General features: G+C 36.6%; 2 protein-coding genes across 5 annotated transcripts in view; one reads left to right on the forward strand and one right to left on the reverse strand.

Annotated features, from left to right (window-relative positions):
- atp7a (ATPase copper transporting alpha) overlaps nt 1-18,880 on the forward strand; it is an 813,718-nt gene that overhangs the window by 81,562 nt on the left and 713,276 nt on the right. The gene's annotated exons all lie outside the window — the stretch shown is intronic.
- si:ch211-107m4.1 lies at nt 36-16,909 on the reverse strand. Of its 3 annotated transcripts, none has more exons than XM_087281439.1 (15): nt 16,199-16,909; nt 15,993-16,122; nt 14,004-14,083; nt 13,761-13,900; nt 13,564-13,666; nt 13,332-13,444; nt 9,034-9,297; nt 8,692-8,814; nt 6,658-6,768; nt 6,016-6,184; nt 5,745-5,927; nt 3,919-3,974; nt 3,757-3,846; nt 3,573-3,657; nt 36-1,274 (listed from the first exon to the last, which is right to left on the reverse strand). In XM_087281439.1, exons 1-14 carry the CDS (start codon nt 16,725-16,727, stop codon nt 3,598-3,600), a joined length of 2,151 nt encoding a protein of 716 aa, XP_087137565.1. In that variant the 5' UTR covers nt 16,728-16,909; the 3' UTR covers nt 36-1,274; nt 3,573-3,597. The 3 variants fall into 3 exon arrangements, 2 of the variants coding, with proteins under 2 accessions (XP_087137565.1, XP_087137564.1); XR_015507394.1 differs by lacking the exon at nt 36-1,274 and adding an exon at nt 2,295-2,848 and having other exon boundaries at nt 3,014-3,657; XM_087281438.1 differs by lacking the exon at nt 36-1,274 and having other exon boundaries at nt 2,295-3,657.

Here is an 18,880-nt window from a genome sequence, read left to right on the forward strand (position 1 = left end):
TATATAGTGCTAAACATGTTCATAAAAACACATTATTTGACTATAAATGTTAGATTTATTGGCGGAGCAGTTTTTACAATAAATATATTTCCTTAGAGAATCTTCTCTTAGGATCCACAATTAGCTAAGTGTGACAATGAGAAGTAAATATCTGTAGATAGATTTACACAATGTTCTGTGTTTATACAAATAAGAAGATATCAAAAGGTAAGATTAAAAAAGAAAGAAAGTATAAAACAGGCAAAACATAATCAGTATCTATAACTTCTGGTCCATTTGCTGAGTTGTTGATCATACAGACGTGTGTAAATAATAAGCAACGTTTTGCTTAAATAATTTGTTTTACTTCATAAACTCAATCTGGTGTGTTAAATTGGGGAGACATACAAAACGTGCAGAGCGATTGAAAAAAAATCACTGATCTAATTTCCTCACTGGTCTTTAAAAAATGAATTAAAGGGTTCGTTTACCTAAACACTTCTTTAATTAAAGTGACAGTTCACCCAAAAATTAAAATGTGCTCACTATTCACTCATCCTCAAATGGTTCCAAACCCCTGTTTAACACTAAAAAAGATATTTTGAAGAAAGATGAAAAGCGATAACCATTGAATTCCAAAACAGGAAAAACAAATACTATGGAAGTCTATGGTTACAGGTTTTCAGCATTTATTAAAATATCTTCTTTTGTGTTTAAAGAGGCATATTATGCAAAAATAACTTGTATAAGGGGTTTAATAATTCTTTTATAACCCTTAATAAAAGCAGTCTGCAGAAACACTTTGATTGACGTTTTTACCTTTGTACGTGTCGTTAAAGAGGGAAAGCCCTGCCCTGTTAATTTTGTTCTTGAATCTGCCACTATGCTGACACATAGGTATTAAAGCTCCGCCCTGTACTGAAAATAGGGCTGGGAGCACAATCTCATTTGAATTTAAAGCAACAGTCACCAAAACGGCAAAATTAGGATCAAGGACTAAAAAGGGGCAGTTTTAAAGTGTTATAAAACATTATTTATAACTTATTTTGAGTTGAAACTTCGCATTAATATCACTTGTTTTAAATCTTGTAAAAAGGGGCATAATAGATCCCCTTTAACAAAAGAACCCATCACAATTTTTATTTTTGAACTCTTCGTTTAATTACTATTCCTTGTGTTGTTTCAATCCCCTGAGAGCTTTGTTTATCTTCAGCATGCAAATGAAGATATTTTAGATGAAATCTGAGAACTTCCTCATCCTCCGTAAACAGCAAAGTTCCTGACTTGTTCAAAGTCTAGAAAATTGCAGAAAAAAAACACTTTAAATAGACCATATGTATGGATACCCCAAACGGTGGGTGAAAAATATTGAATGATATGATAATATACAGTTGAAACTAGAAGTTTACATACACTGTATAAAAGGCACATAACCATTTTTTTTTAAAAAGTCAGATGTTAATGTGACTAAACTTTTTATCTTTAAGTAATTTTGTTAGTTTTAAATCCTCCAGATTACCAGTAGGGCTAATGGTTGAAATAGACAGGGCAAGAGACCTGCAGCTCTGAGTCTGCATTCAGACCCGGGGATTGAGGGAAAAGTCCTCATTTATAGTGTTTATATGAACACGATTATCTTTATAATGATATAAATTGTGGTTGTGTGTATATGAAAGTCCGAATAACAAATGTAGCCGGACATTAAATTACTGTTAATTTCTTTTAACTTTGTAAACTTTAAAACTTTGTAGCATTTTAACTTTGTAAACTATAAAATCATGAGTCTCCTCACGGTTAGAGTCTCATTGTGTGAGCCAACTGATAACAGCTGTTCGCTCCCCTCCTACTCCCTTGTTCTGCTGGCCACGGCCACTCCTGCCTCATTATGATGCATTTAAAAAAAAATTAAAAATTCTGAGGTAGACTTGAACCGAAAGTGGGGGGTTTCATGGCCCTTTAAGGACAACAGAGTGAATGTTTTGGAGTGGCCATCACAAAGCCCTGAACTCAATCCCATAGAAAATTTGTGGGCAGAGTTGAAAAAGCTTGTGCGAGCAAGACAGCCACCAAATCTGACTCAGTTCTGTCAGCAAGAATGTGGCAAAGTTCCAGCAAACTATTGTGAGACGCTTGTGGAAGGATACCTAAAACATTTAACCAAAGTTACAGTTTAAAAGCAAAACCTAAAAAAATACCAAGGAAATGTATGTAAAATTTTGATTATCTAGAAATTAATACAAAAATTCTCTCATTATTCTGGCATTTAGCAAATGTAAATCATTTAGGTAATCCTAACGGACCTAAAATAGTAAACGTTTAGTATGATTCACCATCAGACATTATTTTAAAAATGGTTGTTCCTTTCCTAAGATTGTATGTAAACTTCTGGTTTCAACTGTATATATATTTTTTTATTTTTGTGTTCCCCTTTGAAAACTGTTGTTCCACAAACTATTCACTTCATATATATCAACCCTCCCGTATTTGCCGGGATTCTCTCATATTTTACCATTCTATTCCGCTATCATCTTATCATTAAGTATGTTCCCATTTTTCTCCCATATTTTTTATCTTGTAAGCACCATGAAATTAATACAAGATCAACTTCTGTACACACTATTTAAAGTGACAGCTCTGTTATCAAACAAGTAAAGAGCAGCAAATGGATCTCTCGTTTTGTTTAGTTTGATAACAGAGGTGTCTCTGTAAGAATGCACAGATCTATAATAAAAGCGTTCCATTACTTTAGTAACTGTTTGTGCTCATTTAAGAGAAAATTAGTTGTTAAACAAAAACATGCAGGATGGACACGTTTACATATTATTAAGAGTATTTGTCTGTTTAAACACACACCCGAATCTTAAAGTGTCTTGCACTTTAGCTTCTCTTTAAATGGCGTGTACAGAAGCTGATCTGGCATCAGTTTATCATATGGAGCGCGTCTGTCAGTCAGTGCTTATACATGCATTCGCTGACTCAGAGGTTGCATAGGAAGGGCGACGATCACAGCTTTAATGGAAAAAAGTTTTCTCACCATCATATCTCTGCCGGGTCTCCATACATATGCCCTGAGTGGATCTTTGATATTATTTTCCAGCTACGATAATACTTTTGCGCACTTAAAACAAAATAACTACTTTATTTAAAAGTTATTTCTCAGTGTCAGTATATTGCACGCCTTCATAAACGCTGCACAGTGACACACACCACACAATTAATAACAGAATTTGTATTTTTGGGTGAACTAACCCTTTAAAACTATAAAATTTAGCATTAAAAAACCCAATGTGTGAACTGTAGAAATGCTCTTTGTGGTGCTTGTCAAGTAACATATGAGCAGCTTGAACATTCTGCACATCTGCTTTCGTGTTTCACCATGGTAACAGAAAATGAAGGCAGAATGTTAATTTTTTTGATTTCCTAGCCTCTAAAAACAAAATGGATTCAGGTATTCAGGCTAACTCATTATAGTCAATGACCTTTGCTAATGAAATTACCGACAGACAGAGCCAATTACTTCTGTAAAGGTGAACCTCTGCTAATCAGAACAAAACATGCTCTGATTTGGGCTGTTTTTCTTGCTATATTATTACTTTTGGGTTCATCAGAGTCCTCCAACTAACTTGAAGAGCTGTTATACGTGCTGCCATAGCTCTGGGTTAGCTCGTACAAGCTCCACTGCAAGAAAAACAAAATACATTTAGTTTTCTCTTATTTTCATTCATCCCATTTTCCCCAATAAGCATTTGTTTTTAACCATATGGTTGTTTTTCTTACCTGCCCAGTGTACGGTCTATAATAATTCCTGTATCTCTGCGGGTCACTGCTGTATCCGTAAGGCTGACCGAAAGCAGGTGAACTCCAACCCTAAAAGTATAATCCAGTCATTACTTCAACTTCCTGCAGAGTTGAAATTCTAATAGTAAACTTAAAACTTACATGTGCTTTCTGGGACGTGTAGTGATTTCGACAGCTGTATGGACCTCGCCTACGTCCTTAGAAAATAAAAATGCACATATTTACTTGTTACTTTTGAAAGGTCAACAACATCCCATCACACTGCATAGCCCACAGCCTTGGTATTTTGGGGGAAATAAATTGCACCTGCCCTTCTGTTACATGACAAAAATCACACAGTTGAACAAACCAAGTTCAGTTTTTATTAAGAAACTGCAGTCATTATAAAAATGATTTGTTAGAAAACAGGGTCTTTCATGCCCCCATTCTGATCAATCATTTAATATCGAGTATCTACCAATACAGAGAGCTAATCTGACGAATACTTCTGTTTTCTAGAGCTAGATGCAAAACTCAGAATATTAAAGTTGATCACAATTAGAAACATGGGACTACTGATATAAACTGTACTATCAAAATAAAAACAAATAGCTATAAATGCATTTAGGCATGTAGACATGGTCAAGACGATCTGCTGCAGTTCAAACCGAGCATCAGAATGGGAAAGAAAGGTGATTTAAGTGACTTTGAACATGGCATTGTTATTGGTGCCAGATGGGCTCGCGGTAGCATTTCAGAAACTGCTGATCTACTGGGATTTTCATGCACAACCATCTCTAGGGTTTACAGAGAATGGTCTGGAAAAAAAAAAATTCCAGTGAGGGGCAGTTCTGTGGCCGCAAATGCCTTGCTGATGCCAGAGGTCAGAGGAGAATGGCAGGACTTGTTCAAGCTGATAGAAAGGCAACAGTAATTCAACAAACCATTTATTACAACCAAGCTATGTAGCATCTCTGAACGCACAACATGTTGAACCTTAAGGTGAATACAACAGCAGAAGACCACACCGATGCCACTCCTGTCAGCTAAGAACAGGAAACTGAGGGTACAATTCTCGAAAATTTTAGTCCAAATTTGGCAATAATAACATGAAAGCATGGATCCATTCTGCCTTGCATCAACGGTTCAGGCTGGTGTAATGGTGTAGGGGATATTTTCTTGCCACACTTTGGGCCTATTAGTATCAATTGAGCATCTACGCCATAGGCTACTTGATTATTATTGCTGACTGTGTCCATCCCTTTATGACCACAGTGTACCCATCTTCTGATGGCTACTTTCAGCAAGATAACCCGCCATGTCAAAGCGCGAATCATCTCAGACTGGTTTCTTGAACATGACAATGAGTTCACTGTACTCAAATGGCCTCCACAGTCACCAGATCTTAATTCAATAGAGCACCTTTGGGATGTGTTGGAATGGGAAATTTGCATCATGGATGTGCATTTGACAAATCTGCAGCAGCTACATGTTGCTATCATGTCAATATGGAGCAAAATCTCTGAGAAATATTTCCAGTATCTTGTTGAACCCATTCCACAAAGGATTAAGGCAGTTTTGAAGGCAAAAGGGTGTCCAACCTGGTACTAGTAAGGGGTATCTAATAAAGCCGGTGAGTGTATATACACTGTGTATAATTATTTATATATAAATACACTTGTATATATGAATTTTTTTATGAATGAAACTTTTAGATAAAACAACATGTATATATGTATTACATATGAAAATAGTTAAACGCATACATGTATGTGTGTGCATTTATATCCATATAATAAACATTATGTAAATACAAACTTTTATTTTCTACACAATATTAATCATTAAACACCACTACAGCCAAATGTAAAACTTTGTGTTTTTGTCTAATTCATTGGTATGAATGGAAGTCAACAGACATGTGTGAGGTGTAGTGTGAGGGTCTCAAAATCTCAATATTGCACAGCACAATTGAAACCATCTCTTACCACAGTGATGAATGAGGTGTTTCTGACATCCTTGTCTGTATTTTTTGCGTTTGGGAGGTGTGGGAAGGAGTCTGCGTGCTTCCTCTTTGTACTGTGTTAAGAGCTTCAGGGCTTCTTCCGAGTTGAGCTCCACAAACATCACCTCCTCCAGATGCTGTCCCTGCACTGGCACTGTGAAGCTCACTGAAAACAGCAAGAGACATCAAAGAATTGTTCTTTTACCAGAGTGGACAAAGGGCGACGCTTGTGATGATTTAGGTTATAGCCTGACCTTTGGCTTTGAGAAGAGATGTCTCCTGAACTGCAATGCCCTCTTGCTCCTGGCGCTGTACGAGGCGGCTCCTCCACACCTCGTCGGGTGGAAAAACAACCACTGCTTTTCGCTGGTAACCATGGAAACAGAGCATCTTGTGTCGCTGAGCAGATGGATAAATGTTGGCCTTGGAGAAGAAAGTGAACTTGTGTGATGATATGAATGAAAAGACAGTTGATGAAGCTCCAGCACACTTTACCACACACATACTGCAACATTTGGGCAGCACGGTGGCTCAGTGGGAGCACTGGCACCTTACAGCAAGAAGGTAGCTAGTTTGAGTCTTAGCTGGGTCAGTTGGCATTTCTGTATGGAGTTTGCATTTTCTCCCCGAGTTGGTACGAGTTTCCTCCGGATGTTCCGGTTCCCCCACAGTCCAAAGACATGTGGTACAGGTAAAAACAAAACTGGCCATAGTGCATGTGTGTGAATGCAAGAGTGTATAGGTGTTTTCTCAGTAATGGGTTGTGTCTGGTAGGGTATCCGCTGCGTAAAACATATGCTGGATAAGCTGGCATTTCATTGCGTTGTGGTGATCCCTGATGAGTAAGGGACTAGGCCTAAGGAAAATTAATAAATGAATGAATACTGCAACATTACCTGATCAAGGATGTAGTTCCTCTTCTTGGCTGCAGCTATTTTGATGAGTTGACTGACACACTGAGTGGCCTGCTGCAGCATCAGCTCTCTGTGATTGGCTCCAGTGGGCTCCTGTAGTGCAGGAAAAGTTAATAAAAACAGTAGTGTTTAGGTAAATTAAACATTTTAAAGTTGACCCACACATTTTGTAAAAATGGTGGTATTGTAAACATAGTTGTGTTCAGTTGACATACATAAGTACTTTAAAACCAAAATAGCCACTTCTCTCGAGCCATTTCTCATCACGAAAAACCAGCTAACCAATAGCATTTGAGCCTTTACCTTAAAACTAGAGAACAATCTTAAACAAGATAAATGAAAACAAACAGCCTTTTTATTAAATGCCAAAGGGACTACAAAAATCCTGATAGAAGGGATTTGCCATCAAGCAATTAAAGGTTTAATTCTGATATTATGTAAATATATGGACTCTAATTGGGATTCGAATTAACCAGGAACCATAGTTCAGAACATGTCTTGGTGAGTCCAGTGATTCCCACACATAGGCTTTACTTGGGCAGGCAACCCAGGAATATTAACGGTTGCTCAAGTATATTCGATGGTGACATATGAATAATACTATTATTATCATCCTTTTGCACTTTTTTTTGTATCCACCTAAGATAGCCAAACATTCACGATTGATTAAACCAGTGGAAAATCTTCTCTTGCTCTGCACATTCCTACTGCTAGTTCTGTGAGTGCAAGAACTGTCAACATTCACACAGACAATCACGTGCTCTGCAGAACTAGAGAAGTGCATTTTGCACCAGAATGCATCTGGCCATAGTTTCTGAATCTCCTAAAATATCTGGGATTCGGGTTTTACTTTCTAAAGTTGCCGCTATTTGTATGCGTTGTTGCATTAACTTTTCGCAGCTGACTGTGTGTACACAGCTGCAAGAGAAACATTAAATGATTAATCATTTAATAGATGACTCCTATAATAAATAAGTAAAGAATAAACTTTACCATATACTCGGAGAGAACAAAATGACATCTATACTGGCTGCAAAATATTTGTACACCATTACAAATGGTTAATCAACTAGTTTGCCTCATTTAAATAATCTACACTTTAAATTCTTTATATTTTAATACTTTTTTAAAATAATCTTTATTTTTTATTCCTTTTTTGTTTTTTATTTTTCATTGCTGTATGTTTCATGAATTTAATGATGTTAATATATTACATATCTCATACATATCTTAAGTAAAATTACTTCAGAGTGAGTGAGAGAGAGAGAGCAGCCTTTATTTGTCAGTGGGTGCACATGGCTCCTAAATAGGATAAAAGTTAGAAAAAGTGCATTTCTTTTATTTCAACAACCGTTTTAAATAATTTTAACCCATTAAAAAAAGAAAAGGTTTATAACAGTGTTATAATAAACAAAAATATAGTTAAAAATCACTTCTTTTTTTGTGTGGATAAAAGGTGCGTTTCAATCCGGTTACCGCTGCAAGTATGTTTTAAGCCTTACTGGGAAGCACTGGAGTCACAGCAAAGATTAACGCCCAATCTTATAGTGTAAAAGATTTTTTTATTTGGATGTTTCTAGGCCTGTTACTGTGAGATTTCAAACAAATTTAAACCATTTGAGCAAAAGAGTTTATAAAGTTTGCTGCTTTAACAAAGATTGTGTTTAATTATTTATGCCATCAAGACTATGCAGTGTTGTTTTATCTGTACCTCATTAATATCAGACAAAACACATGAAGCTTTTTTTATTTTTTTAATCTTTGTTTTCATCTGTGCTTTAATTTATTTATTTTGTTGGATAATTTTCTATAATATATTCAGATTTTATGCAGAAAACCCAACCAATTGATGTAAAATTCCTTTACAAATAGAGTTTAAGACATAACAATATCATATATTCACATCACAATACATACTGTAGAAAAACAAAACATCACACTGTCAGTTTTTTTCCAATATCGTGAAGCCCTAGTAAATGTTCATAGGAAAACCTGAATCTTCTTGGATTTTCTTACCCTCATGCAGTTCAGAATGGAGTTTGTACTCAGCAGATCATATCGTTTGCTTGGGTTCTGCAATATATGAGCTTGAGCCCAGTGGGTTTTACCAGAACCTGGCATCCCAACCATCATTAACACCTGTGAAATGAAAACAAAGGGTAAATATGACTTTTCATAAAAATCTGTCGGATGTTTTCATCGAATACACATTTTCCTTTTCCCAGTGATGGGTGGCAGCTGGAAGGGCATCCGCTGCATAAAAATGTGCTGGATAAGTTGGCGGTTCAGTCCGCTGTGGCGACCCCGGATTAATAAAGGGACTAAGCCGACAAAAAAATGAATGACACATTTTCCTACCTCACAGTCACTTTTAGATGCTGCTGGCAAAGGTGCGCGAGTCCTCTGGCCAGGAGGAAGTGTTGACAGTGCGCTGAAACCAGCAGGAAAAGGATACCAGGGAGCATCTGGATCAAGATTTACTGAAACTGAACAGTTTTTGCAGAGAACATGAGGATAAAGAGCTTGACCTCCAAGAACAGAGGAGTTTAGGTGAAACGCCACTCCAAGAGAACGTCCATTCTTGTGAAATGAAAGTGTTGCTTCTCCCGTCTCATCAATGTGCTAGATAAGAAACAGATACAAAACAATAATGAACCTACATTTAATTCATCCAAGAGATCTATAGTAGTATTACAGATGTGCAAATTTGAAAAAAAAAAAAAAAAATTATTATCTTTTTTTCTCATATGTTTTCCCCCATTGCAATGCCTAAGCAATATTTTGCCAAGTGTGTTTTTGCGTTGGTTTAAGCATGTTATTGATTTTTGAGCCCATCATTCAATCTATTTTTTTACTTATGTAAATTATGTGTTCTTATGGTATTGAATAATATGCAAATGTTTAGATTATGTACACTCCTTTTAGTTGATGTATTGCATGAGAAAACTGCGGTAGTTTTCTTTTTTTTTTTTTTTACAAACAAGTTCTAATTAGATTTTGATTGTTTATTTTTTTATTTATGATTGTTTTATTTTTACGTCTTAGAATTTCACCTTCTACACTCTCAAAATCATTTCACTTTCACATTTTTTACACAATTACGTGTAGAAATAGCACAAAAAAAATCCATATATTCTGTCTTACAATGGTAATGTAATGTAATGTGTATTTATATAGCGCATTTATTGTGTATGGCCATACACCCAAAGCGCTTCACAATCATGAGGGGGGTCTCTCCGCACCACCACCAGTGTGCAGCATCCACTTGGATGATGCGACGGCTGCCACAGGACAACGGCGCCAGTGCGCTCACCACACACCAGCTATTGGTGGAGTGGAGAGACAGTGATAGAGCCAATTCGGTGGAGAGGGAATGATTGGGAGGCCATGATCGTAAGGGCCGATAGAGGGACTTTGGCCAGGACACCGGGGTTACACCCCTGCTCTTTCACGAGAAGTGCCTTGGGATTTTTAATAACCACAGAGAGTCAGGACCTCGGTTTAACGTCTCATCCGAAAGACGGTGATACTTTTACACAACAACAATCTTCTAAAATGCTTGAATGCAGATGACAAATCTGTTTTTGCAAAGTGAGCTAACAGAGTTTCTGCAGCTTTGGCAAAGTCACATTTATAATAGTTTTAGGACCTTTTATGATTATGAATTAAATTTAGAACGCACATAACAATTTTGGTCCTATTTGTTGTCATAATATAGCCAACTATATTTGAACAAGTACAAAAAAGGACTGGCACGGAATTAAGACAAAATAATAAAAACATTCTAATGTGCTGTGGGGATTTTTGTGTTACATACACATAGGAAAATTTAAACAAGTCTAAATCGTTTAACCTAGAACCCAGTACTTCATTGAATTAAAAAATGCATGAGTAAGCTTGGTTCAAACCAATCAGCGTGCTCTATTGTGCAAATTCATTAATATTCATTAATGTTACAATGTATACGGCAGAGGGATGCCACATTGTGTTGGCAAAACAAGCGTGTCTAGGAACATTGTTTACCCGAGAGCTTTTCTCTTTTGCAAATGGATATCCGGATTCGCTGCTCGTCTTCTCTTTATAAAAACGCGGTTCTAGATGCTGTGGATTGTCCTGTCTCTACAGATTTGGTAAGTGAGCGACCAGTGGTCTTTGTTTGTTGTCGTATCGAACTAACTATTGCACTGAGTGTAATCATGTTAGCACCACAACCAAACTATTACCGTCATGGAGGATTTTCAGCTCATTTTGTGAACGGAATAACACACGCGGCTTACCTGCCGAGTGCATCTAAGTTACCAAGAAATGCAGAGTTTTTTTTTTTTCTCTCATTCGCCGTGTGGTATCAAACATCTCATGAAAAATACACACTTTCACACTTTTTTTATTTATTTAAGCAGTTCCTTGAATCAAATATCTCGTTTGTCACGAGGGGCACGAATGAATTCCCTGAATGAAAGAGCCAAACTTCAGTTAAAGTCCACCATTTAATAAGTTGTCAAATAATTCGATTACAGATGTCAATGTAAACACAGTCACTTTCTACCCTGTGTGTGTGTGTATGTGTGTGTGTTTTGACTCTGAAACTCAGCGCGTGGTCAAATCGACACTCCCACTCCATCCCTCTTTTGCTCCTTCAACACTCCCCCCTAAATACAGCCGGACACGCTCACTTTTCTGGCTTTTTCCAAAGCAGAGGTGTGAAAACACCCTGCTGAAACAAGGGGGTTTCATGGCCCTTTAAGGGCCTACTCACACTATGCCATCCGTACCGTGCCCAGGCCCGTTTCCCGGATCGTTTGAGAAGTGTGAGTGCGCTGAATCGGGCTCAAGCACGGTTCACTTGGCCGGCCCTGGCCCGGTTGGAAGAGGTGTGCCTGAGCGCGGATCACTTGGGCTTTGGCGTGGTACGCTTGTGTGTGTGTGCAAAACGCGCCAAAGCCCGAAACTGAAAGCGATACGTGACTTTTAAGGGGTTGTTTCATATGGATTTATTAATCATTCTTACTGTTCGGTGATCGCAAACTGCAGTAGTTTATTAAAGACGCAAACTCCTCACAGCACGACAGCTGCGCACCTTCAGCAGACCTCCTCATTACTGCAGCACGAGAGCTTAATGATTGTTTATGAGCGCCAAAAGTGGCGGATCTGTCCGGTGAAATATCTGACTGCGTGTCACTGCATCCCTAAGAACTGTTTGGCGAAATATTTGACTGCATATCACTGCGTAACAAACGACTGAAACGATATAACTAGAGAAATCTCCACTGTGTTACTGGGTGAGAGCGTATGGCAAGCCGTTTTAGCATTTAAACCTTGTTCTGACTATCCATAAATATATTTAGAGATATCTCTAATTATATTTTGACTAGTTATAATTATAATTCGACTAGTCAGATTGGAGATATCTGCAAATATATTATGACTGACTAGTCATATTCCTCCAATTGACTTCCATTGAAAAATATTTGCAGATATCTCTAAATGAGTTTTGACTAGTCACAATTGTAATTAGAGATATCTCCAAATGAATTTTGACTAGTCAAAAATCCAATTCAAGATATCTACAACTGTAATTCGACTATTAGTAAATTAATTAGAGATATCTTCAAATATATTTGTAAATATCTCTAAATATGACGAATTAAAGATATCTCCAAATGTATTATGACTAGTAAAAACTCAGAGATATCTCTTAATTACAATTGTGACTAATCAAAACTCATTTAGAGATATGTGCAAATATTTTTCAATGGAAGTCAATGGAGGAATATGACTAGTCATAAGATATTTGCAGATATCTCCAATCTGATTTCGTACTAGTACAATTGTAATTGCAGATATCTCTAATTGTCATTCTGAGTAGTGGAATTATAATTATGACTAGTCAAAATATAATTAGAGATATCTCTAAATATATTTATGGAGTCAGAACAAAGATTTAAATGCTAAAAAGGCTTGCCATAGAGAGCGCTTCACTGAACAGAGCAGCAGCGATGACGTAAGCGTGCCGAGGCCTGATATGGTGTGAGCGCGGGCCATCGGGGGAGACGGGAGGGGGGACAAGCGTGCTTTGGCCCGGTTCGAGGCAACTGTACCTAGTGTGAGTACGGCCTAAAAGCGCTCCTATTCAGTTTATTTGGACCCAAGACATGGAGGAAAAACTAGTGAAGGTTTGAGTTAATAAAAGAAAGTTGAGGGAAAATGCCTAATTCCCTTCAAACCCAGGTGAGCAAATATGTAAATTTTCTACCCCATTAAAGGCTTCTTTCTCGTTATGTAGTTAATAACAAAAGATATACTGTTTATAAAGATGTGTTTTTGGTTGTGAGACGTAGTTTTTACAAAGTTGTCAGCGATTCTTCCTATTGTAAAATCATGCAATGTAAAAGCCCCTGTCGCCAATCCATATTGCAGTGTAAACAAAGCAGGGACAAAACGCTAGCCCAGATAGTCATGCAGTGTGAAAAAATCTGTAACACGACTGCTTTGAAAATCATGAAGTCTGAACTCGACATAACTAATTAACTAACTCTTTTGTCATACTTGATCATTTTAACTCACACATGAATAATTATCACAATAGCATTAAAGATAAATATTGCACATCCAAGTAAGCATACTCCAAGCTAAGCGGAATTTATTTTGAAACTTACTGCATAACAGCCAATGACATCTCCTTCTGTGAATGGCTCACCAAATGACTCTTCCTTTCCTCCTGTTACTATACTCCCCCGTCCATCAAAACCATACGACAACTCCACCTCTCCTGAGGGAGCGAAAATAAAATTCAAAATTGACACTTATAAAACTAACTAAAATCCAATATACACATTTCCGCAAAACAATGTTTTTAATCATCAAACTGTAATGAAATCGATCAATTACCTAATTGAAGACTACTGCTGTCCACAGACCAGCCCACTCTGAGCACATGTAGATCAGGGGCATTATTTGTGTTTAATGCAGGTGCTGACAGTCGCTTCACAAACTGCAATCAAACAAACAATAAATATTATGAAATTTCAATTATTGACTTTGTTGCCCTATACAACTTATGCAGGACATAAAGCTAAAGTTCACACCTTGGCTTCGAATCCGACCTTTCCTTGACAATAGCCATGGGTCATCCTACATCCAGACCACAGAAGAGGGAATTTCTCCCAGAAGAGTGGCTGACCGCTGCTTCCATTAGAGTCCACCTCAAAATGTAGGTCACCGTTATCTGTAAAGCAAAAGCACAGTGTTCCTGAGGACAGACTTTTATTAAGGTTTTACATTGAATCAGGTGATTTATTCAATATCTGAGCATGGACTGATAAATTTACAGGAATCCAGTCGAACAAAATCTACTTCAGGTTCTTCTACAGGCTCTGGCAGCTCTTCCACAGGCTCTGGTGTCTTCGCTCTGAGGGAAAAAAAAATCATAATATGTATAAAATTTTCGTTAATGGTTTATTTTAAAAAAAACTTCAATAAAGAGAGGAATTTCTTATTTAATTCATTACAATAACAATAATAATAATACAATTTTTCAAACAACGTGTATAGTATCAAGTAAGAAACACCAAACAAAATAAAGCAAAACAATTATCTTAAACAGGGTGCAAAAAAAAAAAAGAGTTCATCATCAATGACCTCGCATAAGATCCCTTTATGGCACCAAAGAAAGCCAAAAGACAGAAGATCAGTCATAGCTTTAAAATAATGGAAAGCAATTAAAATCCTAGACTTCAGAGAATTAAACAAGACCACTTCCAAATTACCATTCATTTTTTGTTCAAGTTTGTCTTTTCTGGTCTTGTAAATAGCAATTTTTGCTTGTCTTAACAAAAAATTCAGGAGTTGACACTTAACTCAATGTCTCTGAACATACTTAAAAGCACAAATAAAGGTTTTCTCAAAACAGACAAACAAATATTGAAAGAGAGTAAATAGTGATTCTTTATAGAGTGTATAGAGTGCAGAGAACAGAGAGAGAGAAAGGGATGTTCAAACCAGTAAATTGTGTTGATGTTCAAAACATTAAAGTCAAGTGTAATACAGCTTTTGTATTTTTTTTCTGCACTTTACTGGCTTCGGAAAAAACTATATTTTTGAGACTATATTTACCAAACAAAAACTTGCCACTATTCTTTGAACCACTTACCTGTTATCTTTTACACTGAATGATGACATTACTTCATCCATACTAAGAAATCTGTTTAAGTAAAATGTAAATATTGTATTTGTTGTATGAAGGTCTATTAACCTTTCTTACAAAATTTCCAACAACAATTATTGTCATTTAGAGTATTTTTTCACATTGTCATGACAAAAATCAGGCTTATTCCAGCTCTTCTAATGTCATCTAAAACATTGGTATTGTTTTATGCTACAAAAAGGTCAAAAGGTCATTTTCTATTTGGAAAATATTCCCATCAGTAGTTTACAGATCAAAACTTATGTTTTACTTACTTTAAACATAAGTATAAAACTATAAATCATAAATTTAGAAAAAAAATCAAATTTATAGATTCCGGTCAGTGACTTTAAAGAGACCTTATTATGAGTTTTTGAAAATTACTTTTCATGTAGTGCGTAACACGGCTCTAAGTGAAGTGAAATATCCAGCTAAGGCTTAAACCTGAAAGTGTGCCGTGTTTAAAACTATTGATTCATCTATAAAACAGTCGACTCATAGTGGTTCAAATGAATCGTCTTGATAACGAGTCTTTAGCCATGCCGGCGTAACATTGATACGGAACTTGAGCCCCATTCATTTGCTTTGTTTATGGATTTAAATGTGCTTATGAGCTCACGAGAGGGAGGGGGCATGGTTGAAATTACGGAAGTTTTCCGGGAGAAATAACAAAACGGGAGTATGGCAGGCAGGAGATGGGTCTGAAATGCGGGAGACCCCTGGGAAAAATGGGAGTGTTGGCAGGTATGCTCACACATACACTGCACTCAGACTACTTCAAAATTGTTGATAAGCCTTAAAGAGTGCATCTCTCTGTCTCGTGCTGAACGATGTCGACCAATTGGAGTAAGAAAATATGACAGTCAACAGACTGTCATCGGGCCAATCAGTGCAGATTAGCTTCGCACTAAGGAGGGGTTTGAGAACAAATGAAACGATGAATGAATCATATGGGAGTGGCTGGGATAATTAGGTAAAAATGAATGCATATTATAAGACAATTAAAGGGTTTTTTGACCTTGCATGCATATCAGCCGGTTGGAGACCCCCAAACCAGAAATACGACCCTTTTTAATGCATAAGAGGGGCTCTTTAACTACCAATTATTGCAATGTCTACATAACAATATCAGTACCTATTGTAAAGAATGTCCTCTTTGAACTCATAATAATCTCTCCCCCTCTCCTCATAAGGCTTCTCCGGTTCTCTGCTATCCTCTGGTGTGGAGTCCACGGTCTCATGTCCATCTGACGGATTATAGAGCTCTGCAAGAAACAGACAGCATCATCAACATTTCTTTTCAATATAATGATTAGTTTTTAACAGAGGTCTGAGACTTACCCTGTTCTTGCTCCTGTGGTTCTTTAGAAATACCCAAGGCTGATAATGAGCCTCCTGACAATGCATTTTCTTCAGCGTCTCTCAGGACTGACGGCTGTGGATCAACGTTAGTCTGCTGTAACCTCTTCTCAATAGCCTGTAAAGTACTCGTGGTCAGCGGCTCTGCGATGGCACTAGCATCGATGAGGCGACATGAACAGAGCTGCTGTGGTTCAGTCTGTGTACTTTGATCAGCAAAATCTTTCATGCTGGTGTTTGAAGAACTAGCGCACACTGGAGACTGCGTCCTAACACACGGCTTATGTTCATCAGAGAGAAACGCTGACGAATCTTCTGGAGGTTCTGTGATAGTCTCTTCACACACATTTTCCACTGTATCTCCACGTTTGACGGGTTCATTTTCAGCTTCAATCGCAGAGATTAGCCGAACCACAAGCTCGGCCTTCAGGCCCTTCGCTTCAAGTCCTCGCTCTTTCAACATGGCCCGCAACTCCGTCACTTTCAGCTTTTTCACTTCCTCCCGCAGCATTTTTAAAAATAATTGTCAGTTACACATTAAGACTTAAAAACTAACACATATGGGATCCAATTGTAAGGAAAAGGTCGCCGAGTTAAGCTTTACTCTTAAAACTTTTTGGGAATTTTCTTCCTCAACTAACGTTACCAAAACATACACAACAACCCGCTGTAGAGGATTCAAGAGCGTTGACTGAGAGCTGATTGGCTGCTGAGAGAGATAATCGTTGATTGGTTACCAGCGGTGACGTAAGCGAGATTCATATTTGTGAATCGATTCTCTTGAACAAGCTAAACATGTTTTGGAAAGATTTAAACTCAATATTTCATATATGTTTGAATTTTGTGGTTAAGAAAAAGAGACATTTTACATCTTTTTTCACTGTATTTACTCAAGAATATTTGGAAAGATTTGGAATTGTTTATTAACAAAAAAATGGAGATTAAGATAGAAATTGGTTTATTTGATGTGTTTTATTCTGATAATGAGAACTTGAACTGTAAAGGACAATATATTTTTCATTTGTTTATGCTGTTAGGAAAATTCTATAACCATAAGAAAAAGTGGCCTCAATGTAAACCAAACTTAACCCATTTTGTGAATGATTTTAAACAATATGTAAATCTTTTAGAACAATCACAAAACAAAAAAAGCACTGAAAACATGTAATGCTATGAAAACATTTATTTTAATGTAAATGTAATGTTAATATATATATATATATATATATATATATATATATATATATATAATTTAATATATATATATATATATATATATATATATATATATATATATATATATATATATATATATATATATATATATATATATATCACTCTTTCAGAAGCTGTGAAATGTAATACCTCTCATTCTTGTGGCATTGAGTTAAAAAAAAAAGATTCTCTTGAAAAAATATTAGTGTCGAAAAATATTTTAATGGTGTATCTGGATATATTTGTGTTTATTTCAACTGATTTTAACACATTGGTAATCATCTCTGATCATGTCTTTAAGTTTGGTGTGACAAACCTCAATTTGTCTTTGATTTCAGGCAATTTGCTTGTAATTTTGTTGGGCAATAATGAGGATTTCTGATTTTTTGAGAAGTGTTACCTGGCGACACAGATATTTGCAGATTATAACTTTGTTTCTGAGAACTATAATCTGCAGAACATAGAAAAAAAAACTTTGTTCAATATTAATAAACATGCTTCCAATTAGTTAAGATTAATTATTTAGGTGGCACAGTGGCTCAGTGGTTAGCACTCTCACCTCACAAAGAGAAGGCCACATGCAGGTTCAAGTCCTAGCTGGACCAGGAGGGCTATGTGGGCTTGTGTGTATGTGTTTTTGTGACATGTCAGGACACAAATCTGTATAATGACATGGGCATAACACAGGTATTACAAAAAGCAGATGAAATATGAGGACATGATGTCCTCATTTCTCAAAAAACTTTTAAATCATAAAGAATATTACAATTATTTTAGAGAGTAAAGCTGTACACAGTCTGTGATGATGGTTGGGTTTAGGGGTAGGGTGGGGTGAGGGCAATACAATTTACGGTTAGACAGTATAAAATGAATGGAAACCTAATGTACCCACTTTTCACAAAAACAAATATGTGTGTTTCTGAGTGTTCTGGTTTTCCCCTACAATCCAAAGATATGTACAGTAGTATTTACACCTATGTATCACCTATTTAATATAGGTGAGTTGAATAAACTAAATTGGCCGTATTGTGTGTCTGTGTGTGTGGGTGAGAGAGTGATGGGTCATGGTTGGAACGGCATCCGCCTGATAAAACATATGCAAACATATGTGGTGGTTCATTCCACTGTAGTGACACCAGAATAATCAGGGAGATGAACGATAGTGAGTTAGTGAAACTTTTTAAAAATTCTTAAATAAAATGAACATTAGTTCCCTCAAACTGCAACAACACTAATGAAACTTGAAATTGTTTATAAATATATATTTTTCCCTTTTTTTCATAAAAGTCCAAAGATAAGCTCATCTAATATGTTTTATTTGCATCTATATATTAGTTATAAGTAGTGATGTAAGTGAGAACATTTTAATGATTCAACATATTCAGGCTCGTAGTCAGCCTGGTGAAAGGGGTAGCCTTTTTCTCAAAAAGTGGACTTTTCTGCAGTTAT

The sequence above is a fragment of the Danio rerio genome, chromosome 14, assembly GCF_052040795.2.
Source record: "Danio rerio strain M-AB ecotype USA chromosome 14, GRCz13ab, whole genome shotgun sequence".
NCBI classification, from domain to species: Eukaryota; Metazoa; Chordata; class Actinopteri; order Cypriniformes; family Danionidae; genus Danio; species Danio rerio.